Raw genomic sequence first — 15837 nt, 5'->3', positions numbered from 1 at the left:
GTGTGTGTGTGTGTTACCTCTGTGTGTGTGTGTGTGTGTTGTCTCTGTATGTGCGTGTGTGTGTGTGTTGTCTCTGTATGTGCGTGTGTGTGTGTGTTGTCTCTATATGTGTGTGCGTGTGTGTTGTGTGTTGCCTCTGTGTGTGTGTGTGTGTGTGTGTGTGTGTGTTGCCTCTGTGTGTGTGTGTGTGCGTGTGTGTGTGTTGCCTCTGTGTGTGCGTGTGTCTTAGATGCGTAACTCGGAGGAGGGTCTCCAGGCTGTGGACAGCCTGGTCCAGAACTACAGCCACTCCTGCTCCTGGTTCCTGGGACCCTTCTACCACCTGGTGCGGGTCTTCCACCCGGACTTCACCAAGCCTCTCCTCAAGGCCCCGGGTACCCCGACACACACGTACACGCACGCGCGCACACAAACACACAGACGCAAACATATACACACCTCACAACCGTTTGCACACACACGCACGCACGCACGCACGCACGCACGCACGCACGCACGCACGCACACACAAGCACACACATCCATGCATGAGCACGCACACACACACACACACACACACACAAATACATGTGCACAAATGTTACAAGAATCCTTAGGACAATTTTTTATTATCAAGTTTTGCAATCAACTTCATTTCTTGAAACATCAACTGGATTTCACAGAGTTCTCTCTCTCTCTCTCTCCCTCTCTCCCCCCCTTCTCTCTCTCTCTCTCTCTCTCTCTCTAGCATCCATCACAGTGAAGGATGAGCTCTTCTATGGTTTTCTACGTCCATGGCTCGGTGAGTGAACTCCTCCATTTTGAATTATTTACTCTTTATATCAAAATACACCCTATCATATGTCATAAAAAGCCATCGTTTGAATTTACACCCGGCATTATCTTTTTGTTGATTGCTTTATATGCAATCAACAGGAAGTCTTGTCCACACAGGAAGTTGTGTGGTTACACAGTGTGGTTACACAGAAAGTGTTGCATAATCATTATTATCGTAAGTCGCCTTGAATAAAAAGCGGCTGCTAAATGCCCTAAACGAATATGTACGTCTTCGTGCTGCCATGTTGGAGAGGCCAAGACTTGCTGTAATTAAGCAAAAGAGGGAGCCGTTGTTTTTTTGATCAATAGCAACGATAACGTTTATGCTTTCTCATCGGCTTTCAATGAGTCGTTTACATGTTCTTATGAATTATTTATATATATACTTATCTTATTAAGTTTGGCTGTCTGTGGTTATTTTGTCCACCCTAAAACCCTTACAAACCGCTCATTGAAATCAGCTGAAATATAAACGTTTGTCGGCTTTTTACCCAGAAAAACCGAAGCTCCCCCCGTTTTACTTGTGTTTCTTTGCTTGTTTATTTGATTACAGGCCAGTCTTTCTATCCATGAACATCTGTGCCACACTACTAGTTTATTCATTTGTGTCGTTTTGTGTGTTTAACGGTAATTGTGTTCACTTGCGTATCCAGGTCACCTAGTTTCTGCCCCACTTTGTTGGTTCCTTGATTGTCGTTGGAGCTAAAGCAGCTAGTCGAGGCTTGACGTAAAGCTTCCTTCTGTACCCCTGCTGATTATTTTCAATGCATAATCGATAAAAATATGTTTTTAAATGGACGAGTTCCGCAAATAATTAATCAATTAACTTAATCAATTTTGCTTTATTGGACATCAAAATAAAAACGTGTATAAAACCCTTTGTGTACGATATGATAATACCATAGAACCATGTTGTATATCATCATGTTTAATGAAACCATAACACTGGTACATGAATATCATAGAACCATATTGTATATCATTATCACAGATGTTAAATCATGAAACCATGAAACTGGTTTATTAATATCATAAACCATATTGTTTGTTAATACCTTGGATATTATAACCCTGAAACCATAATAATGGGACATGGTATAGCAATAACTGTCATCGTCTGTGCAAATCAAATGACCCCGTGCCCCCTCCTCAGGTCAGAGTCTGTTGCTGAGCAACGGGGAGGACTGGTCCCGCCGGCGACGCCTTCTGACACCAGCGTTCCACTTTGACATCCTGAAGGGCTACGTGGTCGTGTTCAACAGCGCAACCCACACCATGCATGTAGGGCCCCCACTGTCACGCACACACACACTGTTAGATCCGTCGGCTATACCGCCTCACGGAGGTGGATTTAGAGTAACCTGTTGTCCTGTAGCGAGAATATAGAGCAATGATTTAGTTACGATGTCTTAAGTGTCAGAGGCTGGCAAGACGGCTTCAATGGGACCAACTCAAAACGCAGCTGATATGAAAGTAAAAATGTTATTCTGAATAAAGTATGAACGATATCGAAATTTCGTTTTGATATCATTGAAGTGTAGATTTGTCCTCGGTCACTGTTTTTTTTCTCGTCTTCACGGAAGTGAATGCGTCTTGGGTGTCTAGCACTCTAGGCGGGAAATAGGTTAGATATCTAAAACAATAAATGTTTTTGACTCAAGACATGTGAAGTCATTAAAAGACAAAGAGGCAAAGTCCGGGTCAAGCCTCAAGTCAATAGCAGTCAAGACTAAGTCGAGTCGCAAGTCATGCGTAATTTTGTGAAGTCGAGTCTGAAGCCATCAAAATCATGACTCGAGTCTGACTCGAGTCCACATCTCTGTGATGTTGTAACCAAATAACCTTTCTCCTACATACCGTGTGACTTGATTTCTCTCCCTCTGTTCTTCCTTCATTCTCTCTCTCTCTCTCTCTCTCTCTCTCTCTCTCTCTCTCTCTCTATCTCTCTGTCTCTCTCTCTCTCTGTCTCTCTCTGTCTCTCTCTCTCTCTCTCTCTGTCTCTCTCTCTCTCTCTCTCTCTGTCTCTCTCTCTCTCTCTCTCTCTGTCTCTCTGTCGCTCTGTCTCTCTCTCTGTGTGTCTCTGTCTCTCTCTCTCTGTCTCTCTGCCTCTCTGTCTCTCTCTCTCTCTCTCTGTCTCTCTCTCTCTCTCTGTCTCTCTCTCTCTCTCTCTCTGTCTCTCTGTCTCTCTCTGTCTCTCTCTGTCTCTCTCTGTCTCTCTGTCTCTCTGTCTCTCTGTCTCTCTGTCTCTCTCTCCCTCTTTCTCTCCCCCCAGTCTAAGTGGAGGCGTCTGTTTAGTGAAGGCCAGGGGGACCTCGAGATGTTCCAGCACGTGGGCCTCATGACGCTGGACAGTCTGCTCAGGTGTGCATTCAGCCACAACAGCGACTGTCAGGAGTGAGTCCACACACACACACACCTCGCTCTCTCCGCTCGGCCCTTTGGTCGCTCTTCACTCTCACTCCCTCTCTGCCTTGTGCCATGGTTGCTCGCCCTCGTGTCTAGACAACCCTTTCACCTTCTCTCTTTCATATACGGCCAATCTATATGTGCCTCTGTACCTCCCTTTCTGTCTCTATCTCTCTCTCTCTGTCTCTATCTCTCTCTCTCTCTGTCTCTATGTCTCTCTCTCTCTCTCTCTCTGTCTCTATCTCTCTCTCTCTCTGTCTCTATGTCTTTCTCTCTCTCTCTCTCTCTCTCTCTCTCTCTGTCTCTCTCTCTCTCTCTCTCTCTCTCTCTGTCTCTCTGTCTCTCTCTCTCTCTCTGTCTCTCTCTCTGTCTCTCTCTCTCTGTCTCTCTCTCTCTCTCTCTCTCTCTCTCTCTGTTGCATGATGGGAGCGAGTTGTGTGAGTAAGTCAGGAGCGTGTGCGTTTCAATCTTGATTCCTTTTTGTTTGTAATTTAACGAGAGTGCACTGGTGATAGTTACTTTATTGACACTTGTTTTCTGGGGAGTTTGGGGTTTTGTGCGTGGGGTTGTGCCGACCGGCGTAATCGCCGGTCGGCGTCTTGTGTGGACGCCATGGTAAATGGCAAGTTCGCTCAGCTCACGAGGAAACATGGCATCAAAGTTGGTGCCGGTTTCCCGTGTAGCGTGGAGGACATCGGGCTGGCTGTGGGAGAGGTAATCGGGCATGGCAGCGTGAAATCAGCCGCTCGGATGAATAGTGCCGTAGTCCTCTTCCTGGACCAGGTGGAGAAGGTGAACCGCGTCGTCGAGACGGGTCTCACGGTGAATGGAATGTTTGTGCAGGTGCTAACGTTGACGCAGCCGGCAACAAAAATAACCTTGTCCAATGTCCCTCCTTTTATTACTGACGAATTTCTCAGTAGAGAGCTATCCAGGCATGGAAATATCGTCTCACCGATGAAAAAGATCCTGTCTGGGTTTAAGTCTCCTTTGATGAAACACGTTGTGTCTCACCGGAGACACATATATATGATACTTAACAATCGGGATGCGGAGCTCAACCTCCGCTTTCATGTTAAAGTAGATGATTATGACTACGTGATCTTCGCTTCCTCGTCGGTAATGAAATGCTTTGGTTGTGGTGTGGAGGGACACACCGTGAGGGCCTGTCCGGGGCGCGGGGAGCCGGCTCCGCCTGGCCCGGGGGGGAAGGGGCGACCTCCGCCGCTCCGCCGGTTGGAGCGGGGCGGGGGGGGATCTCTGCGGAGCTCGGTTCCGCTGCTGCGGTTACGCCAACGGAGGGAGTTGCAGTTGCGGGGCCGAGTGCGGTTTTCGGGGGGCCGATCGCCGCACCGCGCACGACAGTCAGCAGGACTGCCGTGTGCGACACTGAGGATGGTGTAGGAGTGCACATTGGTGAGGTGGAGGTGGGTGAGAGTGAGGTGAGTGTGGAAAAACTAACAAAAAATACAAAAAAATGGAAGTAAAGGGGATGGGTGAGGAAAATATAGAGACAATAAGAAGCGGTGGGCAGAAGAATGTGAAAGAGGTGAGTGAGATCAGCAAGGCACAGGGTAAACCAGCTGAGTTTGAAGTGGGCGAGAGTGAGGTCAGTGGGGAAAAACTAAGTGAAAAACACAAAAAGGTGGGAGAAAATGGGATGGGTGAGGAAACTATAGAGACAATAGGAGGAAGTGGTGGGGAGGAAAATATGGAAGTGGTGGGTGATATCAGCGAATCACTGGGTAAACCAGCTGAATCTGGGGAAACGGTAGAAGGTGAGGCAGGTGAAGCCAGTGAGATGCAGGGGCAAGAAGAGGGCAGCTCATGGGCGGAACGGATAGAAGAAGAGGAGATGATGGTGGAGGAGGAAGCAGTAGAAGGAAGGCCAAAGCCTGCAACAAAACGCAGAGGGAAGGCTAAAAACAAAAGCAGTGATTCAAAGGCAAGCAAGTTGGGGAAAGACAGGCAGACTGGGAAAAAACAGACTGCACAGACAGACAGTGACAGTGGAGAGGAAAGTCTCTCAGATGACAGTGACATCGTGCACATAGAAAAGCTAAGTTGCAGTCAGCAAAAGAAAATATATTCACCGGAGAAAATTAAGTCCTTTCTTCAGGACACCAAAAACGTAAAAGGAGTCAAGCTTGAGGAATATTTCCCAGATATTTCAGCATTTTATGTTTCTGCCAGATTTTACACTAACAACAGAATTGAATCTGGCATTACAGACCAAGAAATGTACAGACTCAGGAAACTGGTGCTGAAAGTAAGAAGGCAGATGAACAGCAATGAGCGTAGAAACTCTGATGTGTGTCTTAACTAAGCTAATGGTTCCATTACTTATTTTTTTATTTCGTTTTAAATACCCCAATCATGACTGAGCTTTTTAGCATGGGAAGTCTCAATGTCAATGGAGCAAGGGAGACAAAAAAAAGGGCACTCATTTATGAGACTTCTAAAACAAAACAAATCAATGTCCTTTTTTTACAAGAGACCCATAGTTGCGCTCAAAATGAGGTAGACTGGAGAAGGGAATGGGAAGGAGATGTAGTCCTGAGCCACAACACTAGCCTCAGTGGAGGAGTGGGCTTCCTTTTCTCTAAGAGTTTCTCTCCAGTTTCCATGGAGGTCGAGCATGTCGTCATGGGGAGGTTGCTTTTAATTAAAGCTCGGTTTGAACGATTTAATGTGTTTTTTATAAATGTTTACGCCCCAACCAATGGTACAGAGAGGAAGCTGTTTTTAGAAAAAATAGCAGATGAATTAAATAGTTGCAACTCTGAGGATTATTTATTCTTGGGTGGGGATTTTAATTGTACGGAAAATGCGACGTTAGATCGCAACCATGCAGAGCCGCATCCAGTTTCCCAACATGCTCTGAGGCAGCTGGTCTACTCTCATGGCCTAGTGGACGTGTAGAGGAGGACGCATGCGGACTGCCGTCAGTACACCTGGTCCCACCTCAGAGAGAGTAGGATCTCCTCAGCTAGGCTGGACCGCATTTATTGTTTTAAGCATCATTTTAATATTTTTAAAATGTGCAGCATTGTCCCTTCTGGTTTTAGTGATCATTCTTTAGTTTTGTGCAATGTTTTTATTCAGAATATTTCACCTAAAAGCGCTTATTGGCATTTTAATTCAGTCTTGGCATTTGATAAACACTTTAAGGAGGTACTTATGTATTTCTGGGATGCTTTTAGACAGAGGAAGGGTGACTTTAGCAGTATTAGGCAGTGGTGGGACCATGGTAAGACTGACTTAAACTTTTATGCCAACAGCACACCCTCAACGTCACCAGAGACATCACCAGATCTATGAAGGACCTGGAGATTGATAAAGTGGAACTAGAAAGTTTGAGTGAGTCCACAGCAGATCGAGGATATATTGAAATCCTCAAGATCAAAAAGCTAGCATTAGCCGACCTGTTGGATGTTAAAGTACAGGGTGCACTGGTCAGGTCCCGGTTTCAAGCCAGTGCGGAGATGGATGCTCCCACTGGTTACTTTTTCGGCCTGGAGAAGAGGAGCGGGCAGAGGCGGGTAGTCCACTCACTTTTAGCAGACACAGGGCAAACACTAACAGAACCCAGCCAGATACGAAGGCGAGCTGTTCAATTTTACTCATCACTGTACAGCAGTGAGTATGAGGAGAAGGAAGCTCAGGTGGAGGGGTTTTGCACCGGACTGCCTCAGGTCTCTGAGGAGACAAATGCGCAGCTCAACAGGCCATTAGAAATGCAGGAGCTGCTGGCCGCTCTGCAGGGCATGCAAGGGCGGCGGGCTCCCGGCATGGATGGCCTGAGCGTGGAATTCTATAAGGCTTTCTGGGATATTTTTGCTAAAGATCTGTTGGATGTGTTTAATGAAAGTCTGGCCGCTGGTTTAATACCCACATCTTGCAGGAGAGCTGTAATCACGCTGCTCCCAAAAAAAGGTAACCTGCAGGACATTAAAAACTGGCGCCCTTGTGTCTCTACTGTGTGTGGATTACAAGCTTCTGTCCAAACTCTTTGCCTCCAGGCTGGGGGTAGCTATGGAGCATCTCATCCACCGGGACCAGACCTACTGTGTGCCCGGCAGGTCCATGGTGGACAATGTCCACCTCATTCGGGATGTTTTGGACATCTCCGGCTCATTGGGTATGGCACTGGTCTGATTTCTCTAGACCAGGAAAAGGCATTTGACCGCGTTGAACACAACTTCCTCTGGAAAGTTATGGAGAAATTCGGGTTCAGCTCTGGTTTCATAGCCAAGATCAAGGTGCTGTACAGCGATGTTGAGAGTGTGCTGAAATTTAACGGCGGTCTGTGTGCTCCATTCAGGGTGTGTAGGGGCGTCAGGCAGGGCTGTGCTCTGTCCGGCATGCTCTACACACTCTCCCTGGAACCCCTCCTTAACAGTTTACGAAACAATTTACAGGGTTTGCTTTTACCGGGATTTAATAGTGGCATTGTTTTAAGCGCTTATGCCGATGACATTGTTATTTTTATCAAAAACCAGAGGGATGTAGACATTTTAACCAACACTGTAAAAAGGTTTAGCGTGGCATCGGCAGCGAGGGTGAATTGGAAAAAAAGCAAAGCCCTCGCTGTCGGTGAGTGGCGCGATGGTCTCCCGGTTCTTCCCCAGAGCCTGATTTGGCAAAAGGATGGTTTTAAGTACCTGGGGGTGTTCCTTGGTAAGGAACACATACTGCAGAAGAACTGGGAAGGCGTGACAGAGAAAATTGAGGGGAAACTTTCCAAGTGGAAATGGCTGCTCCCTCAGATGTCTTTTAAAGGTAGAGTACTGGTTTTAAACAACCTTGTAGCATCCCAACTGTGGCACCGTTTAGCCTGTGTAGACCCACCTCCAAACCTACTAGCACAACTACAGCGGAAAATGGTTGATTTTTGGGATGGCCTACACTGGGTGCCACAAGGGGTGCTGTTTTTAGCCAGAGAGGAGGGGGGACAGGGCCTCGTCCACCTGGCCAGCCGGACAGCCACTTTCAGACTACAGTTCTTACAAAAATATCTCACAGGGCCGGCCGATCTAGTGTGGAGAGACGTGGCTAGCTGCATTCTCAGACATGCAGATCACCTGGGGCTGGATGCCGCTTTGTTTTTAACTGATTCTAAACTTTTAAAATTAAGTGGCCTGCCTCTGTTTTATCAGGGTGTTCTTAAGTCTTGGGGCCTTTTTAACTGCAGAAGGTACCCAAAGTCTGACTCTCTGTACTGGTTGCTGAGAGAGCCATTGATTCACGGGGCCAAGCTGGATATCAGCAGCAGCGTCACCCCCGGCCTGACGGTGGCACTGCTAAAAACCAAGACCCTGTGCCTGCGGCAGCTGGTGGATGCAGTGGGGCCGGCACTGGGTGATGCCCGGGCCCTGGGTTCTCTCCTGGGCCTGCACTCTGTCCGGGTGGCAGGGAGGCTCCTGGAGCTGTGGCGCCAGAGGCTCACTGGGAGAGACAGGAGCCTCCTCATGTACCATGAAAAAAGAAAGGCCATACCGAACCCTGCAGACCCCTTCCCTGACATCTCCCTGAGCCCAGACCTGGGGGAACTCACCGGCCCCCTGCTGGCTACAACGCATCCAGAGAGGCTGACAATACACAAGGCTGACAAAATAACGTGGTATTTTAATTGTGTAAAAAACATTCACAAGGCCAGACTGCGCAACCGCTCCCCTACTGTGTGGTCCAGCAGACTTGGAGCAAACGGACCCGGCCCACAGTGGAGGACTTTATACAAACCCCCCCTAAAAAAACGGACTTCCGACCTCCAGTGGAGAATTCTTCATGGTGCTGTTGCCTCAAATGCTTTCATTTGTGTTCTTAATCCTTCTGTTCCTAACACCTGTCCATTTTGTTGCCTTCGAGAGACTATCTATCATGTCTTTACAGAGTGCAAGAGGCTCACGAGCTTCTTCTCTCTTTTAACATTGGTTTTTAGTTTCTTTGATGTTGTTTTTACTGAGAGGGTCTTTATCATGGGAGCTGCCTACAAAAAAGAGGAAAAAGAAAAATATCAGCTGAGAGTGGAGTGGAAACAGGGTGGAGAACAGGGAAGGGCAGGAGGCAAAGGCAGTGTGGATGGTCAGAGCGAGACTCTAGATTTTAAATTTTATAAACACATTGGAGATTTGGACGCTTTTAAACAGCGCTGGTGTTTCAATGACATTGTCTGTTCAGTCATTGATGAGGAGTTGGTGTTTGCACAAGCTTTCACTAGATAAGCTACTTTACTGAACGTACTAGTGATCTTAAAGCACTAGAACTTTGGTTGAACTGCTGAAATGTAAAAACTAACATTATGTGAATAAAGTGCTTTGTTAAAATCTCAATCTCTCTCTCTCTCTCTCTCTCTCTCTCTGTCTCTATCTCTCTCTCTCTCTCTCTCTCTCTCTCTCTCTGTCTCTATGTCTTTCTCTCTCTCTCTCTCTCTGCCTCTATCTCTCTCTCTCTCTCTCTCTCTCTCTCTCTCTCTCTCTCTCTGTCTCTCTGTCTCTCTCTCTCTCTCTGTCTCTCTCTCTCTCTCCCTCTCTCTCTCTCTCTCTCTCTCTCTCTCTCTCTCTGTCTCTCTCTCTAGGACGTCCAATGAGTTCACCTCGGCCATCCTGGAGCTTGGTGACCTCATCATGGATCGGCGCCAAAGGATCCTCCACCACTGGGACTGGATCTACTGGCGCAGCACCCAGGGCAAGCGCTTCCGGAGGGCCACCGAGGTGGTGCACAGGTACGGTCGCCGTAAGGTCCCGGGTTTGAAGCTCAACGTCAACAGCCTCCCTGTCAGAAGGTGCCTTGAGGAACCATAAACCACAAAACCTTCTCCCTCACGACCTGTCCCTGTACTGTCTAACCCCTACCCACTCCTTAGTGACCTGTCCCTGTACTGTCAAACCCCTTGCTGGTGCTGACCTGTTTCTGAAGTGTCTCACCCCTACCTGCTCCTTAATGACCTGTCTCTGTACTGTCGAAACCCCTACCTGCTCATTAATAAATGGCCTCTGTAGTGTCTTACTCCTACCTGCGAGCTGTCTCCGTGTTCACTGTCTAACCCCTACCTGCGAGCTGTCTCCGTGTTCACTGTCTAACCCCTACCTGCTCCTTAATGACCTGTCTCTGTACTGTCGAAATCCCTCCCTGCTCATTAATGAACAGCCTCTGTAGTGTCTTACTCCTACCTGCGAGCTGTCTCCGTGTTCACTGTCTAACCCCTACCTGCGAGCTGTCTCCGTATTCACTGTCTAACCCCTACCTGCTCCTTAGTGACTTGTCTCTGTACTCTCCAACCCCTTGCTGCTACTGACCTGCTCCTTAGTGACCTGCCTCTGTACTGTCGAAACCGCTACCTGCTCATTAATAAATGGCCTCTGTAGTGTCTTACTCCTACCTGCGAGCTGTCTCCGTGTTCTCTGTCTAACCCCTACCTGCGAGCTGTCTCCGTATTCACTGTCTCACCCCTACCTGCTCCTTAATGACCTGTCTCTGTACTGTCGAAACCCCTACCTGCTCATTAATAAATGGCCTCTGTAGTGTCCTACTCCTACCTGCGAGCTGTCTCCGTATTCACTGTCTAACCCCTACATGCGAGCTGTCTCCGTATTCACTGTCTAACCCCTACCCGCTCCTTAGTGACCTGTCTCTGTACTCTTCAACCCCTTGCTGCTGCTGACCTGTCTCTGTAGTGTCTCACCCCTACCTGCTCCTTAATGACCTGTCTCTGTACTATCCAACCCCTAGTTAACTTCCTTGCTAATTAAGGGAGTTCTTTCTTGCCCTTTGGGGGACTAGAGTGAGAGAAGTGTCATAAATATGCAGCCTGTTAAGTGCTTTGAGACTGTACCTGTGATTAAGGGCTCTACAAATACAATTTAACTTGAGTAATTAAGATAGACCCTCCGATCCCGAATAAGCTGCCCTGTAACACGGCCTCGTGTCTGTGGTCCGTCTGCAGCTTCACCAGGCGAGTGGTGGAGCATCGCCGCGCCCTCATCCGCAAGCAGAGCCACCGAGGGTCACCGGACGGAACCGCCCGGGACGGGACCGCCGGAGACGCAGCTCAAGGGCAGAAGAGGAAGGACTTCATTGATATCGTCCTTCTGGCCCAGGTGGGACAGACAGACAGACAGACAGACAGACCGGCAGACAGACACACAGACAAACAGACGCAAACAATGTGTGTGTGTGTGTGTGTGTGTGTGTGTGTGTATGTGTGTGTGTGTGTGTGTGTGTGTGTGTGTGTGTGTGTGTTTGTTTCAGGACGAGGAGGGGGGTGGCCTGACAGACAAGGAGGTCGAGGCTGAGACAAACACCTTCATGTTCGCAGGTGAGCGAGTGATTGACGTCCCGTTTGGGAAGTCACTTATAGCCAGCGATCCCGTCATGCCCGTAGCAAGTCATCAGGTCACGACGCTTAATTCAGTTGAGACTAGTTACTTTGTGTTCCCCTGTGGTGCGTGCGCGAGCCGGGATGTGCTCGGCTCATTCTTGTTTGTTCATGTGGGGGTTATCGTAGGAGCATTTCTTTGAGATCGGCTTGGTTTTGCATCTCTGTCTAACATGCAAAACCAAGGGTGAGCAGAACAGCAGCACGGCATACTGTTCTCTGATTGGTGGCCTTAAACATGGCTCCATAGATTTACAGTACCTCCCCTTTTCTTTGGCGCGACAGTCAATGAGATGGCTTAAAGGTGACATATTACACCACCAGCTGTGAGTGTGATTAGCCCTTTCAAGCCTTCTGCTGACATCACATCCCATGTGTGCTGGTTAGATCATTCTACCAGCCTACCCAGTGGACTGTAGCAAACACTCATCTTTCCAGCACACATCTAGGAGGACACGCCCACTTGTGATGTCACAAGGGGCAGATTTTGAAAACAGCTTGTGACGGCTAATCCCACTCACACCTGGTGGTAAGAAGGCACCTTTAAGTGATGACGATGTCCTCAGGTCATGACACCACGGCTAGCGCCATCTGCTGGGCACTGTACAATCTGGCGGGCCACGCCCACTACCAGGACAGATGCAGAGATGAGGTGATGGAGCTGATGAGGGACCGGGAAGATCAGGACATTAAGTGGTACGCACACACCCAGTCTCTGTGTGAGAGTGTGAGAGTGAGAGTGTGCATGATTGTCTCTATCTGTGTGCATCCCTGTGTATCTGTGTGTATCTATAATTGGGTATGTCTCTTTGTATCCCTGTGTGTGTGTGTGTGTGTGTGTGTGTGTGTGTGTGTGTGTGTGTGTGTGTGTGTGTGTGTGTGTGTGTGTGTGCGTGTCTGCATGTGTGCGTGTGTGTGTGTGTGTATGATTGTCTATCTGTGTGCATCCATGTGTACCTGTGTGTATCTATAATTTGGTATGTCTCTATGCATCCCTGTGTGTGTGTGTGTGTGTGTGTGTGTGTGCGTGCGTGCGTGCGTGCGTGCGTGCGTGCGTGCGTGCGTGTGTGTGCGTGTGTGTGTGATACAGGGCTGACCTGTCCAGCATGCCCTTCACCACCATGTGCATTAAGGAGAGTCTCAGACTCCACTCTCCGGTCCTGGCCGTCACTCGGCAATACACCCAGGACATGGACCTACCCGGAAACAGGACTGTACCCAAAGGTACAGCCGTACAAACACCTGACCAATTGTTACCGTCACATCTCGGGCAGCACTTATCAATGATTTGATTTAGAAGAGGAGAGAAGTTTAGTTCAAATTCAAAGCTGATGTAAAATAAGTCATTGATTTAAATGTAACATCTTCTGTTATGGTATTTATTGTTTGCAATCGTGTGTGTGTGCGTGTGGGTGTGTGTGTGTGTGTGTGTGTGTGTGTGTGTGTGTGTGTGTGTGTGTGTGTGACACCCCCTCCAGGTACCATATGTTTGGTCAGTATTTACGGGACGCACCACAACCCCGCTGTCTGGTCCGATCCGCACGTAAGACCGCCACCAGTCAGCTAGCATTAAAGTTGACCCTCACCAGTCAGCTAGCGTTAAAGTTGACCGTCACCAGTCAGCTAGCGTTAAAGTTGACCGTCACCAGTCAGCTAGCGTTAAAGTTGACCGTCACCAGTCAGCTAGCGTTAAAGTTGACCCTCACCAGTCAGCTAGCGTCAAAGTTGACCCTCACCAGTCAGCTAGCGTTAAAGTTGACTGCACCAGTCAGCTAGCGTTAAAGTTGACCTTCACCAGTCAGCTAGCGTTAAAGTTGACCGTCACCAGTCAGCTAGCGTTAAAGTTGACCTCCACCAGGCAGCTAGCGTTAAAATTGACCTTCACCAGTCAGCTAGCTTTAAAGTTGACCCTCACCAGTCAGCTAGCGTTAAAGTTCACTGTCACCAGTCAGCTAGCGTTAAAGTTCACTGTCACCAGTCAGCTAGCATTAAAGTTGAACGTCACCAGTCAGCTAGCGTTAAAGTCGCCTCCTCATCTTCTCACTCTTCCCCTTCTCCACATCTGTTCCCTTTTATTCCCTCCAACTATAAGTACACACTATTAGCTATAACTACAACTGCTAACTATTAGTACACACTTGTATCTATAACTACAACTGCTATTACCACTGACAACTATTGCTACACAGTATAAACTATTAACTGGTAGGCTAACTGTGTCCAGTTAAGGATGGTCTCCTGGATTGAGCTAATGGCCTTGTGTTGTGTGCAGGAGTTCAACCCGCTACGCTTCGACCCCGCCAACACCAGGGAGCGGTCCTCCAACGCATTCATTCCCTTCTCGTCCGGGCCCAGGTAACAAACCTCTGGCACCGATACCGCACCACCCCCACGCCTCCACTAGAGGGAGTGCCACTACAGTCAGACTGAACCCTCTCTCTCCGTGCGTGTCCCCACAGGAACTGCATCGGTCAGCGGTTCGCCATGGCCGAGCTACAGGTCGTCGTGGCGCTGACCCTGCTCCGTTTCCGACTGTCCCTTGGCGCGAACCCCGAGCTTGCCGGGACCTCCACCGGTCAGGGCATCCGGCGTCTCCCTCAGTTGGTGCTGCGCGCCGAGGGCGGGATGTGGTTGCGGCTGGAGCTGCTGGAACCTCCTGGCAAGGAGTCAAGCTAGCGACCAACTTTAACAGCGGTTACCAATGAGGTGCAATGTCCAGGGTGGTGCCATAGATAGAGGAAGGAAGAGTGGAGAGTGGACAGACAGGACAGGGAGGGAGGGAGGGAGGGACAGACATTTAGATAAATAAAGACAGACAGGCGCCAGAGGGAATCCATATTCCAGAAGCAGAAAAAGATGATTAAGAAAATAAGCATTAAGAAAGGAGCAAATTGAGAGAGAATGAAATGGAGAAAGCCATTGAAAAAGTCACATATTATGAGAGAAATTGAGGTGGAATAATGAAAATGAAAACATCAAAAGTTAACCTAGTTAAACATAACTATATTTTGTTATTTGCGGGTTACCCAGCCAGACAATATGATGCTTGCAGAGAAAGAGTTCTCAACAGCTTGATTTGTGCTCATTTGTTCATTCCTATAACTATATAAGCCTAACTAAAAAGTTTAATGAAGGTTTAGAAGAAGCAACTTGCCTCATGCTTGCATTTAGAAGCAGATCACAGCTTGTTGTGATGTGTGTGTACAAGCCTTCAACTTTATGCAAATGAGCGCGTAGTGCAGCATGCGATCGGCCATGTGATTGGACAGTGGACATCAGTGAGCAGCCCGCAGACCACTAGTCTGTAGTCTGTAGTAATCAAAGCTATTTCCAAAATTTCTGATGTTTAATATCTGTTTCAGAATAAACCTCAATGTTAATGCTATGCAAATGTAGAATGCTCTGTTTTTTTTTTAATTAGGAATTTAGAAGCAAAGCCAGCAAAAGTTGTACAAACTTGGACCATTAATCTGTGTGTTCGAATTGATTGTTTGTTTTTTTGAAAATGTATCAAAATGTACATTTAATAGTACTAGTAAAATGTTTGAATAATTAAATAAATCATATCTAGCATATATAATTAGAATGAAAAATGAACACCCCCATCTAAGAATAAATGGTATCATCGGAACCCCTCATATTCGGATAGGTAGTCACAAAGGTTTGGATAGGTGATTCAGTGTATACAAATAATATTAAGAATAACCCCATTTCCCTATTGTGTTAGTTATTCATAATGTTTCCATTCACAAACCCTAAAAAAACTAAAAGCAACTGAGCATTTGGCACTTTTATACGTCAACATCATTTCAAGACATTGCATCGGAATACAAAACCATTTTTTGGGGAGAGTCCACCAGATCGCCCTTCAACAGATCAGTCAGAGGTCTCACACAGAAAATGTCAGCCAAATCCCGAGGTTTTTATAGGTTAGGTTCGGTTAAGGTTGTTAAAGTTTAGATTTTTCATTAGTTTTATTTGCATTTCGTTTCAATTTATAATTTATTAGAGAATGTGTTAGTTTATTTCGTTTTTAGTTTGTTTAGTTTATACTAGTTTCAGTGTTTCAGTTTCAGTAGTTTTCTGATGACGATAACATGGAGTCATACACAATGTGATAAATTGAATTGGCGATGAAAAGCTATAAACTGATGTCTGGTTAAGGTAGAAGTGGGACCGTTATTATTTAGACATCTTTTTTTTTAACAAAAACAGGTGCAAAAGGTTTTTACAGAGAA

At 47.3% G+C, this 15837-nt stretch overlaps 1 protein-coding gene across 2 annotated transcripts in view; it reads left to right on the top strand.

Moving 5' to 3' along the window:
- cyp4f3 (cytochrome P450, family 4, subfamily F, polypeptide 3) overlaps positions 1-15408 on the top strand; it is a 17438-nt gene extending 2030 nt beyond the window's left edge. Inside the window, exons 3-15 of one of the 2 annotated variants that reach the window (XR_013811846.1) lie at positions 230-374; positions 728-781; positions 1970-2097; positions 3089-3210; positions 9800-9946; positions 11168-11321; positions 11473-11539; positions 12166-12295; positions 12690-12823; positions 13078-13142; positions 13872-13954; positions 14059-14346; positions 14379-15408. Coding sequence is in view for 1 of the 2 variants with exons in the window: in XM_079735992.1 (XP_079592118.1) it covers positions 230-374; positions 728-781; positions 1970-2097; positions 3089-3210; positions 9800-9946; positions 11168-11321; positions 11473-11539; positions 12166-12295; positions 12690-12823; positions 13078-13142; positions 13872-13954; positions 14059-14275 (1446 nt within the window). In the remaining variant the exon portion in view is untranslated. The other variant, XM_079735992.1, reaches the window with a different exon arrangement.
- The last annotated feature ends 429 nt before the right edge of the window (positions 15409-15837 follow it).

This window comes from Pollachius pollachius (assembly GCF_949987615.1).
Source record: "Pollachius pollachius genome assembly, chromosome: 4".
NCBI lineage: Eukaryota > Metazoa > Chordata > Actinopteri > Gadiformes > Gadidae > Pollachius > Pollachius pollachius.
This window is presented reverse-complemented; position numbering and strand designations above follow the sequence as displayed.